The sequence below is a fragment of the Rhinatrema bivittatum genome, chromosome 1 (genome assembly GCF_901001135.1).
Source record: "Rhinatrema bivittatum chromosome 1, aRhiBiv1.1, whole genome shotgun sequence".
NCBI classification, from domain to species: domain Eukaryota; kingdom Metazoa; phylum Chordata; class Amphibia; order Gymnophiona; family Rhinatrematidae; genus Rhinatrema; species Rhinatrema bivittatum.
The window spans coordinates 423,648,463-423,661,193 of record NC_042615.1 but is presented as its reverse complement, the minus strand read 5'-3'; the positions used below and the strand labels follow the sequence as shown (position 1 = coordinate 423,661,193).

Genomic DNA, 12,731 nt, shown 5'->3' with positions numbered 1-12,731 from the left:
ATCTCTTGTACTAATTACTACAACAATATTTATATCTTCCTGAAAAGATAATGTACAAGTTGCAATAGACTCAATATGACAGCATGTACAGTGTCTGGTTCTAAATTTAGAGATTTTATTACCCCTGTATTAAGTGATGTCTTTTGACTCCCAAGTCTGACAGACAATTTAAAGCTCTGGTATTAACAGTTAAAACTCCTCATAATATGGAACCTAAATATCTTTGTACCTGTTTGCTGCAATATATTCCTTCTTGGTCAGTTAGAATTTTCGAAAATGCTTCTTTCATCGATCTATCACTAAAAATGCTAGATTAACCAAGACTTGCCAGCAGACCTTCTCTTGCTATGCAGCAATGCTGTGGAATTTGCTACCTAAAAGAGTTCTACCTTATTTCCAATCACATTTTAGATATTTAATAAAAGCTTACTTTTGCTAGGTTTTCAATGAATTGACAATACTTTGAAATTGGCTGTAGATTCTATTTATTTTGTCGTATTCCAGATAATTTTTTTTAATTTTTACAATGAATTACAGTTTATAGAAAGTGTTTTAAATGATTTAGTTTTACAAATTCTGTATTAGGTGTTATTGATTTTAGTATCTAAAAACATTTGAATGATTTTGGAATTTTGCATTAGATTTTCTTGTGCATTGCAGATGAGGCCAAGCCTCTGGCTGCCCATAATGTAAACAGGCCTGGCGAATTCTGCTCCTTATGGGATATTGCAGGTAGGGAGTTAAGGCCTTTAGGGTAGGCTGCTTGCTCCACTGGGCATTCAAAAGAAATCAAGAGCTGTTTCTGCTCTCTAGTTAGTGGTGCCCCAAGGGAGCAAAGGAAAAAAGGGGTAGTCCCTCAGGGATGGGTGTGCCTCCAGCCCTTTATGCCATTGTGATTCTTGCTGCATATTTTTTTTTTGTTTGTTTGTTTCTTTCCTTCTAGCTTACCTGATGTGCCTGAGAGCGGAAGGCATTCTGCAGAGGTAGCTGCTATCGAGCCCATGGAAGAGGAAGGTCGAACTGCACATGCTGGGTCATTCAGAGTGAGCGAGGCCTTTCGTTGGGCTGGATTGTGACTTTAAAAATTTACTTTAAGAGCAACTGATTTTCAATAAACATACTGCCTGGAACAATCTGTATGTCATTTGTAATCCACACAAAACTGCTGACATTTTTAGGTGGTTAAATACTTTTGCAAGCCACTGCTTCAGACAAATCTTACAGCCTTACATCTAATCACCCGGGTCCCACTCTCCCCATACACAATTAAAAATTATGCATTTGCAACAGATTTTACATGTAAAAGTTCAGTGTACAATATATGGAGGTAAAAATATCACTTATTTTATATTTACATGCGCTGCTATAACGCCAACCAGAAAACTCTGAAAAAACGACACATGAAAAGCATATGGCAGGCAGGACAGATTAGGAAAAGGGATGCTCAATTAATGTGTCCATTTTCCTAACCGGCTGATGGCCACTTCTCCCCGGCGCCCACTGCCAAAGAAGCGCTAGGGGCACACAATTTCCCCTTGCACCTCCTTTTCACTGCTGCACCCAATTTAAATATTTAATATTAAATTGGGTGCCTGGGAGAGGTGGATCGGCTCATGTTAAGGAAGCGCGTGCTCAATCATGAGTGCCCATTTAATGCTTGCTAATACTGCGTTGGCCTGTTAGCATTCTGAATTTTGGCCAAAAAGCTCCATTTTTGTCTCATCTGACCACAAACCCTTATCCCACAGAGCTCTTGATATGGTTGACTGGTGAACTTCCACTCCAGTCTTGGCCACTGTAGCTCCTTCAGATTGTTAGCCTCTCTGTGGCTTCCCTCACAAGTCTCTTTCTTGCTCTGACATTGTGCATTTGCAACACATTTTAGGAACATAAATTGCCATACTAGGTCAGATCAAGGGTCCATCAAGCCCAACATCCTGCTTCCAACAGTGGCCAATATAGGCTACGAAAGTACCTGGCAAGTTCCCAACACTAAGTAGGATCCCATGTTGTTGATGCCAGTAATAGCAGTGGCTATTCTCTAAGTCAACTTGATTAATAGCAATTAATAGACTTCTCCAAGAACTTATCCAAACCTTTTTTAAACCCAGCTACACTAACTGCACTAACCACATCCTCTGGCAACAAATTCCAGAGCTTAACTGTGCGTTGAATGAAAAAGAATTTTCACAGACTATTTTTAAATGTGCTACTTGCTAACTTAATGGAATGCCCCCTAGTCCTATTATCTGAAAGAGTAAATAGCCAATTCACATTTGCCCGATCTAAACGTCTCATGATTTTAGAGACCTCTATCACATCCCCCCTCAGCCGTCTCTTCTCCAAGCTGAACAGCCCTAACCTCTTTAGCCTTTCCTCATAGGGGAAAGGCTACCATTTTGGTCGCCCTTCTCTGCACCTTCTCCATCGCAACTATTTCTTTGAGATGCGGTGACCAGAATTGTACACAGTACTCAAGGTGCCATCTCACTATTCAGAGTCATTAAGACATTCTGTTTTATTCACCATTCCCCTTCCTAATAATTCCTAACATTTGCTTTTTTGATTGCCGCTGATTATTTCAATGTATTATCCACTAGGACACCTAGATTTGTTTTCCTGGGTAATAGTTCCTAATATGAAACCTAACATCGTGTAATTATAGCATGAATTATTTTTCCCTATACGCATCACCTTGCACTTGTCCACATTAAATTTCATCTGCCATTTGGATGCCCAATTTTCCAGTCTCACAAGGTCCTCCTGTAATGTATCACAGTCTGCATGTGATTTAACTACTCTGAACAATTTTGTATCATCCGCAAATTTGATAACCTCACTCGTCGTATTCCTTTCCAGATCATTTATAAATATATTGAAAAGAACCGGTCCAAGTACAGATCCCTGAGGCACTCCACTGTTTACCCTTTTCCACTGAGAAAATTGACCATTTAATCCTACTCTCTGTTTCCTGTCTTTTAACCAGTTTGTAATCCGCGAAATGACATCGCCACCTATCCCATAACTTTTTAGTTTTCTTAGAAGCCTCTCATGAGGGACTTTGTCAAAAGCTTTTTGAAAATCCAAATACACTACATCTACCGGTTCACCTTTATCCACATTTATTAACCCCTTCAAAAAAAAAAAATGTAAAAGGACAGCATACAATATTTAGAGGTAAAAATATCACTTACAACAGCTTGCATATTATATTTACATGCGCTGCTATAACACCAACCAGAAAACCCTGTAAAAACAACACTTGGAAACCATATGGCAGGCAGGGCCAGATTTAAGATTATGGAACCCACAGGCAGAGGATTGGGGTGCAAAAATTCTTCCCTGAAAAAACTGGGAAGTCCCAGTCCTTTGATGCCTTCAGAATTTGGCACCCTAGGCAGATGCTTGTTGCCAGGGCCAGATTTAAGATATCACTGCCCATAGCCAGAGGACTTGGGGCAAGGGCTTCTCTTCCCCTAAAAGTCAGAGAACAGAAGGGGAGTCCCCGTTTTTGGACACCATCAGAATTTGGCGCTCAAGGCACTTGCCTATGTTGCCTATACCTAAATCTGGCGCTAATGGCAGGAGTGGCCAACTTAGCCATAAACAGGTCTAGTTTTCAGGATTTCCACATTAAATATTCTTGAGGTGTATTTACAAGGAACCTTGCCTAAGGACTTTAAAAAAAACCTCAAGACCTGGTTGTTCAAACAGACTTTCCCTTAATCACCACAACAGCCCTATTTCAGTTCAAACAGACATTCCCCGTACTCTTGCAACAGCCCAGTAACAATTTTAAAGCCTCCCCTAGCTCCCCATCTCTATAGTTGTATTTTAATTCTAAGTTAACTTGCTCCCTCTGTCTTTCCAACTCCCAAGTTCCACTCCCCTGTTTGATTGTATCTTTTTGCTCCTTCTGGTTGTTATTGTCAGTTATGACACTATGTTTTACTGTAAACTGATATGATATGACAGATGTCATGAATGTCTGTATATAAAAGTATTAAATAAAATAAATACATACAATAAAGGCAATGCATGCAAATCTCTCTCATGCATATTCATTGTGGACAACCTGAAACCAGACTTGGCTGTGTATCTTGAGGACCAGAGTTGGCCATCCCTGCCATTTGGTATTAAGCCTATTTTAAGAAATGCACATTGGGGGTAATTCTCAAAAGAAGTTATGTATGTAAATGTAACTACTATTGTAGTAATTTTCAAAATCCATTTACTCAGGTAAAGTGCACTTACGTGAGTAAACCCTATGGACAATTCAATGGCAAATATTGTAGCAATTTTCAAAAGCCTACTTGAGTAAAACTCAGTTTTACTCGAGAAAATGCTTTTTTAAAATCAGGCCCATTGGGTGTGGGCAGGTCCTCAGAAAGCCACGAGAATACAATTACAATATAGTAAACCTCCCATTCCAAAACAGCACTAACTGCCAGCACTTAAATAATAACCCTACCTATGAAAATGCAACACTGCAAATATTACACCAAGCCCTCAAACACCAATACACCTCCTATATTAAGGCAAAAACAATAAGCAAAACTGCTATAGATTTCTACACAGAAACTAAACACTAGAAGAATACTTATCCTTGGCACACGAAGAACAGACAGACCTTTGCTAAATACAGAATAAAGAGACCATAATGAAAAAATAAAAATATGCTGACAAAAATCAAACTTAAAACCACCTCTGTATACTATGCCACAATGGAAAAACAAACATTCCTATGAAAACAACAAACCACAAAATCAGGAAATATAAAATAGTAAACCCATATTAATAAAAAGTATTTCAAACCTGATTAATATCCATATTCAATAATCAAAGACACAAAAATGTGTAAAAGTTCCAAAATGCCAACAAAATATTTCTAAACAGCAGACATATCAAAAATTTAAAAGTAAAGTAATGAGGATTATAAATCTCCTGCTCTCCATACTTGGGAACTTCTGAATCCAGTCAACCTTTGATTTTTGAGGATTAGTTGGATGGGGGTTGTGCACAGACTTTGTTCTTTCTAACATACACATGCATTCTCAGACACACATGCTGACACACGCACTTACATATGCGTACAGACAATCACCCATATGTTCAGACATATAAAACACATCCACAGTCACAGAGACACATGCTCACTCAGACGCTGGCTCACATACATGCTCACTGATATTGTCAAATATACTCGCTTTTACATACAGCTCAGTGACTCACTGCCATAATTAAAAATACAATTTTTTAATTTACATTTGTGGTAGTGGTGGAGGAACCAGGCAGCGCCCCTGGAAAATGGGTGGGCTGCCAGTTATTGCTTTAGGAAGATGTCTTCCTTGGCACAGGAAGGGGTGGACTGCAAGGCCCCATACTGGGTTTTGTTTTTTTATTTTTTCCACAGCATGATAAGGCCATTGGCAGAGAGCAGAAGGAGGCTTTAAGGTAGCAACTGGAGGTCTGTTATCTGCCTCCCATTGGGAGAGGCAGATCTGGTGCAAGTGGAGGCAGTCAAATCTTTCCTGCCGCAGCTGAAGGAGAGCAGTAGGAACCAGTCTAGACAGCCTCTACTGTTGCTGCAGAAAAAGAAAGTAAATACAATAAAGTGGAGAGCCTTGGGGGAGACTCTTGCTCTATAAGAAAAGCAGCTATGGAGAGCTGGTGTTGATCACAGCAGCTCCACAGCATGGGACTACTACATTCAACAGCAGGCAACTGACCAGCCCCCCGATAGGCCATTCTGCCCCTGTTCAGGAATCTGGACCTTTGGCTTGTAAGCAGGTTCTGTGGGAGCTACTGCGATGTCTTCAACAGGGCTGACACAAGGAATTGAAGGAAGCATTGGGCAACGTGAAATCCTTATCACTCTTCTCTGGTCTTCATAAAATGATTTATGAGGAGAGATTGAAGAACCTAAATATGTACACCCTGGAGAAGAGGGGGAGCAGGGGTGATATGATACAGACTTTCAGATACTTGAAAAGTTTTAATGATCCATGGTCAACAACAAACCTTTTCCACTGAAAAAAATCAGCAGAACCAGGGGTCACGATTTTAAACTCCAGGGAAGAAGACTCAGAACCAATGTCAGGAAGTATTTCTTCACAGAGAGGGTGGTGGATGCCTGGAATGCCTTTCTGGAGGAAGTAGTGAAGACAAACTGTGAAGGATTTCAAAGGGGCATGGGATAAACACTAGAGGATGGGAATGAAGAGAAGAGCCATGGGGGTGGCTTGCTAGAATGGTGGCTACTACCTGGTGATTACTACCCTTACTCAATAAGCCTTCACACGGTTAATGTAACTCCAACATTGCTCTCTGCTTCAACGGGAAGGGCAAATGTGGAAAAGAGGATTTGCATTTAGATAACCAACAAGGACTGAATTACACAGTCTGGGTAAACAAATAAGTGTGGGGGTAAGCTTGCTTATTGCGGCAGTTACAACCCTAAACCAATTAAGCCAGATACTTCACTTTGAATGCGGATACAGCGTTGCTCTCTGCTTCAATGGCAGGGGGAAATGTGGAAAAGAGGATTTACATTCAGACATCCAACAAGGCATTGATCTGTGCAGTCTGGGTAAACAAGCATCGGGGTAACTTGCTTGATGCAGCAGTTACTACCCTTAACTATTAAGCCTTATGATTCACCTTTGATGCAACTCCAACATTACTCTCTGCATCAACAGCAGGAGGTGGCAGGAAATTCGAATCAAACAGTTACCAACAAGGGCCTTGAACTTGGTGGTCGGTGAAACATAAGTATGGGAAAATAAGTGTGGGAGCTTGCTGGGCAGACTGGATGGGCAGTTTAGTCTTTTTTTGCTGTCATTTTGTTATTATTTAGGAGAGTTGTGGGTGGATCCTTGGGCCGTGGCAGATGACCACGCCCCTGGGGGAAGATCCTGAGAGGGACCACCGGTCAGGCTCAGAGTTAGGAGACAGACACACACTAGTTCTTTTATTAGACAATATACTGAACCACCAGAGGTGGAGGTAGTGAGCTGGAAGTGCCCAGCTGGGCTGTAGTCCCTCAGATACTGGAACAGCAATCCCTGGAGGCTGAGCTGTAGAGAAACTGAAATATACTGAGTAGGCAGGGTATGCAGAGTTCATGGACATAACCTGACTGTAACACTCACACAATGTCTCATAGAAACCCAGGAGATGGAATGAAGTAGGCCCTCGAGGAGTGAGTACCTGGTCCCAGGGAAAGCTCTGAGAGAGCGATGGTAACTCACAAATGTAGTAGACAGTGCGGACTTCCAGGCAGAAGTGAATTCGAAGAAGTCCGGGAACGAGGGCAGTCGAGGAGCGAGTACCGGTTCCAGACTGCAACCTACAAAGTAAAAGGACGAGGCCCCCGAGGAGCGGGTACCCCTGGTTAGTCCGAGGAGGCAGAGTAGCTTGTAAAGAACGAATCCGTATCAGTTATCCTTGCTAACTCAAGTTGTTAGCAATTCAGAGACCTTTAAATATCTGAAGCGGATGATGTCATCTCAGGGGGATGCCCCTGAGGTTCGCGCCACTTCTGGTACTTGAGGTGGGGCCCCGCCCCTAGGCATCAGGTCAACATGGAGGATTGCAGCGTTGGGCCGGTCCGGGGATGCCGGAAAAGGACGGCCAAAAAATGCCGCGGCAGCCAGCCTTCCATCAACCCCGGAGGGAGTCGCCAATGCGGTAAGGTGGGCGGAGTGGAGACATCGGGCAGAGACGGTCGCAACACATTTCTATATGTTTCTATGCTCTCGGTTCATACTGGGAAGGCATCAGTGGCATTGGGCCTCTAGGGATTACCCATCCATGGGCCTAGGTTTTGAGAAATGTGTATTTCGATTTAGGGGGAACTGGACACAAATGTGCTACGACTATGACGGCAATGGAGATTGGTTGGGGGCTTAGGTGTGGAGGATTATCAAGGGCTTTAGGGGACCCCTGCTCTGTCACAGTGCCTTGGGTCGATGGCAACCCTGGCACTCCTCAGCTCCGTGCCCACCCTAGCCTAGAAGCCCTTGTTGGCCGAGGGCTCCATAGCAGGAACCCCATGCCCAGGTGGTCGCCAGCCTTCAGGGTGACCAGGCGCTCGATGGCTTCCATAGCACTCCATGGCCTTGAGGGCAGTCCCATTCCTCAATGGCATCAAGGGCGACCATGGCACTCGATGGCAGTCCTGGTCCCTGATGCAGTCTAGAACATGACACTCAAGGTCAGTACTGCTAATCCGCCACATCAAGGCCCATGGCACTTTAATACTCTATGCACCAGAAGATTGACTCGAGAGCCCATGGTGCTCACGTCTATGGTGCTCACCAACGCCTACAGCACTGAAGGGTTCCTGCCCCCAGCCAGGGCAACTGACAATGTGCTCTGTGCTCAATGGTGCTTGATGGCCCTTGTGGCATCAAGGGCACCCCGAAAACTTGATGGCATCAAGGGTGACCCTAGCACTCAATAGCAGTCTTGGTTCCCGACATGATGCTGACTGACACATCAGACCATTAATGCACTGGCACAAGTGTGCACGGGCAACCGTTACCAGGCATGGCACCGAAGGTACAGCAGCAATGCGCTTCCCCAGGCTCTTGCTCACCCTCTCTAACAAGGAGACTGCACTGCCAGCTCTGTCAAATGTGTGTGTGTGGGGGGGGGGGGGGGGCAACACTGACCAGGACTCCTGCCCATGGAAATTAATTCCTTAGAATTTGGGGAGGATGAGCTCTCCCCCCCTCCCCCCATAGGAACCGTGTGGTCCTTGGTCCCTTCACTGTCCATGCCTTCATCAATGCCAATCGATTGGTGAAATTGGTGAAATGACATGGAACCCCTACCCATTAAGAACTCAGGCGAGTCCCCAGGCTAGAGGCCCTAGGCCGATCACCCATGGACTGCATTCCATTAGTTCTGTCAGCACCAGGCAAAGGTACAAAGACAGACAAGCATGGAGAGTACACACAAGCTAAACTGCAGACAGTATTTATTAAGGAATAAAATTAGTCTTTGCCAGGCTGCATAGCAACTAAAGAGCGCCATGCAGCCGGCAGAAAGTTGAAAAAGGAAAATAAAATACGCTACCGTAAGGCGAAGAAGAAAAACAGCTGCAGATCCAGAATAAAATCACAATAACCGAGGAGAGAGAAAGCTGAATACCATGACCACATGGCTCCACGGGAAAAAAAAAATACTGAGGGAGTCTGTGCCCAGGGGGTAGGGTGATAACTAACTGCACATGCTCAGCAGGTCATGTTTAAAAGCTCTAGAATAGAGATCAAAGTTCTGGGCCGGGTTCCATCCGATCTCACCCTTGTGTGAGGACTGCCATCCTGCTTATCCTCTGAGAAATAAGTAGGGTGGGTACAGGGGACCTGGTTGCCCACATTATGATCTTTATTGGTTATATATTGTTTTAACATGTTGAGCATTTTTGACTGGAAGGCATGCAATAAATGGTTTAAAACGCATTTACTTTGTGTGTAATCTCCCTCCCTTTTTCTTTCTTGCTTGAACTGTCACTGTGCTGACTCCTACCTCTTCTGCTGGAAGGCTATTCCAGGCATCAGCTGCCCCCTCAGTAAAGAATTTTCCTGAGCCTCCCTCCTGCGTTGGCTCCATTTGTCTGGGCAGCCAAGCCAAGCATTCATTCATATATGGGAGTCCAGATGCAAAGTTCACTAGTAGGCTACTGCTAAGACTGAGCCAGTCATCTTTTTAATCCCCTCTCTCTAAATATTTATATAGTAACAAAATATACTGAACAGCTGACGAGAGTTCCTTGTAGTTTTTTTTTTTTTTTTTTAAGATCTTGACAATGACCACATGAATTTGTAAATAGGTAAAAGATATGGCAAATAGGGTCTTATTCTGAAGAAAGCCAAAATCAATAAATATATCCTGGATCCAAGACTGGAGGGTGGCTAATGTATTTCCATTCTGCACCTTTTTAGAGGCCAATGTAGTAAGCCCTGTGTTAAGACTGTGCACTGAAAATTCAGTGCAGTTTCTTAATGCAGGAGCTTAAAAAAAAAAAAAAAAGTAACACCCGATGCAATAAGCAAATGGTATGCTAAATGCATCAGGAGTTTAAAATGTGAATGCAAAAATGTGCACCTGGACAGGATTTGTGAGCACACAAAGGCTTTCAGCACTTCCAACTGAACTCATCACTCCTCTCTTCTCCTTCCTCTCCCAATTGGAGCAATCTTTACTTCCCCCCTTCTTACCCCATCTGTTATGTCATGAAGAGCTTGGAGCTTTCTAAATGTGTTTCAGTTTTAAAAGTGAGAACCAGCAGCATATAGGAAATAAGGAAGCAAACAGATCAACACTGCAAAGGAGACAGCTGCATAAGATTCAGAACATACACATACTCCAGTTTCCATAAGGCGACAAAGACATGAATGCAACACACTGAAGAGTGACAGTCTGGACCCCAAGTTATTCAAGAGTATAACATCATTACGTTTTGCTTTATGTCAAAATCTAACCAAACCTATTTACAACATACACATACTGCCAAGATTGTGTTGCAATTTTCAAGAACATTTTACACAGGTCTCTATTGTCCCAAGTTATGTCTTGTTTTCACATCAGAATGCACAATGTCACCAAGCCCTTTTTAATAAATAAAATTAAGGGAACAAGTTAGCAATGTGGTGCAATCATAGGTACTGTACTTGTGATGACCATTCCAACAGCCATAACTCAGCTACAAAGCTGAAAATGTGAACATGAACAAGACTCTACACCGCATAGCATGTCTACCTTCAGTCTTGTTTAAAGTCCATTTCATCAAATTCAACTGTACTATGTTCATGAAGGAAGATGCAACTATGTTTAAACATTTCAAGAGGTAAGAGCTTAAAATTATTGGGCACAGCTACAGTTAGCCAACAGGCTATACAGATACAAAATAAAGGCAATATAGACATCAAAGGAAGAAAAAGCCTCAAGATTACTACAGCATTTTGCTCCTTTGAAAGCAATCTCTGTGCTGTTTAATAATGAAAGCAAAAATCCATTTGAACTGGTACACTTAAGGTAGAGAATAAACCAATTCAAAGTGACACCAAGATAAAAGCCAACATCAAACTTAAAGGAAAAAATACAGCTGTATAAGCTAGCATTCAAATAACTATGCTGCTGTTCTCTTTGGTGCAGCTTAACATGCCTAATACATTACTTTTATTTAATACTCCTAAATGCAGGCTTTAAAATACTTCCATTTTCACCTTGAAATGAATAATTTTCCTACATTCACATTATGTACCATGTGCTTGCATATTGCATGGGCTTAAAGTAGTTTTATTTTCAAGTTAATGGTGACGCTTGTTCTTACCGGTCATTAGCCTCTGAGCCTCATATGGTTCCATGTAGCCATTGTTTTCTCCTTTTCCTACTTTGTTCTTCAGTTCACTTTTGGCATCAAATGGATCAGAGTAGTCATCAGCTATTATAACCTGAAAGCAAGAAAATGGCACCCATTATAGTATTTTTATTTTATTTTTTGCTCTTCGGTCTAAAAGAAAGCTCTAGTGACAATCATGTTAGCTTTCCACACCTTCATCAGAATGGAATTATCAGCAGGCATCCCAGGAAGCTTCTTCTCCCTCTAACTGGGTAAAAAATTGCTTCTTAGCTTTGGCTATATAGACAACTTTAATGTTGGTATATTTGCAAGTGACAAAAAAACAAAAAAAAACAGCAGCATCCATCCAGTCAGGAAGTATCTGCATTTTCCCTTTAGGTAGCGTGAAAGTTATTTGCGAAGTATAATTACACATCCATTTAGGACCATTGGTTACTAAAATCAATTATGGGATGTACCAGTAACTTGACAACATAGAAAAAGCTCGACCTATGAAAAATATGAGTAACAAACAACCCATTCATAAATAAAGAAAAAATAATTTAGTAGATCAGACTGATTTTTCTAAACCAATCCAGCACATATCTTGGATATTTTAAAACATATCTAAGACATTGGGAAGGAGTTTTAACAAAGTTGTTTACATTTAGTAAGAATTCAAATATTGCATTATTCTTCATAAAAAAGGAATACTAGCTAAATCCATGAAGATGTAAACTTGCTCATTCATTTGCCCCATTGATTTCTTTTTAAAATTTATACCTATAGTCTCCTCTCTTTGCCTCGATAATTTATATTTTTACAATGTTTTAGAAGGGAGGTGTACTTTCGTTATGGTCAAACCCTCTTTAAAATATTTCCATAAATCCACTCTTGTTATTCATGCTCTGGTTCAGCGACCAGTATGATGCCCGCATATGGTTTAAGACAATCACCAAAGCACCTTGATTTGCTTAGCTTGATGGTGGGACTAACTAAATAGGAAGAATTTTCAAAAATTTAGAACACCAGTATCTCCTCAGGAATGAAATATAAATCAGAATAAAAACCAGAAATGTTTATGGCATATTATGACCTTCATTGTTTAAGGACTAAATGAAAAACAGGAACAACATTTACAGTATCAGCTTGGGTTCAGATCACCCATTTCACCTCCCTTTGTATGCTTTCAGCTCTGCTTGCAAGGGCTTTTTCACAGAAATATACACAGGCTAGATATATTTACAAGAAATAATTTATTACACTATTATTGAAATGTTAATCCTCAATCATCAGTTTATGTGCAAAACTGGTTATTTTGTTTGTAGTCAGCACTTTTTTTTTTTTTTTTTTTTTTTTTAAAGACTCAAATCAGTAATTC

At 41.5% G+C, this 12,731-nt stretch overlaps 1 protein-coding gene across 1 annotated transcript in view; it reads right to left on the bottom strand.

Moving 5' to 3' along the window:
- Positions 1-12,731, bottom strand: part of SHB (SH2 domain containing adaptor protein B) — a 274,646-nt gene that overhangs the window by 152,694 nt on the left and 109,221 nt on the right. The window contains exon 2 of the mRNA XM_029603484.1: positions 11,342-11,462. Coding sequence (XP_029459344.1) covers positions 11,342-11,462 — 121 coding nt within the window. The remainder of the gene's footprint in view (positions 1-11,341; positions 11,463-12,731) is intronic.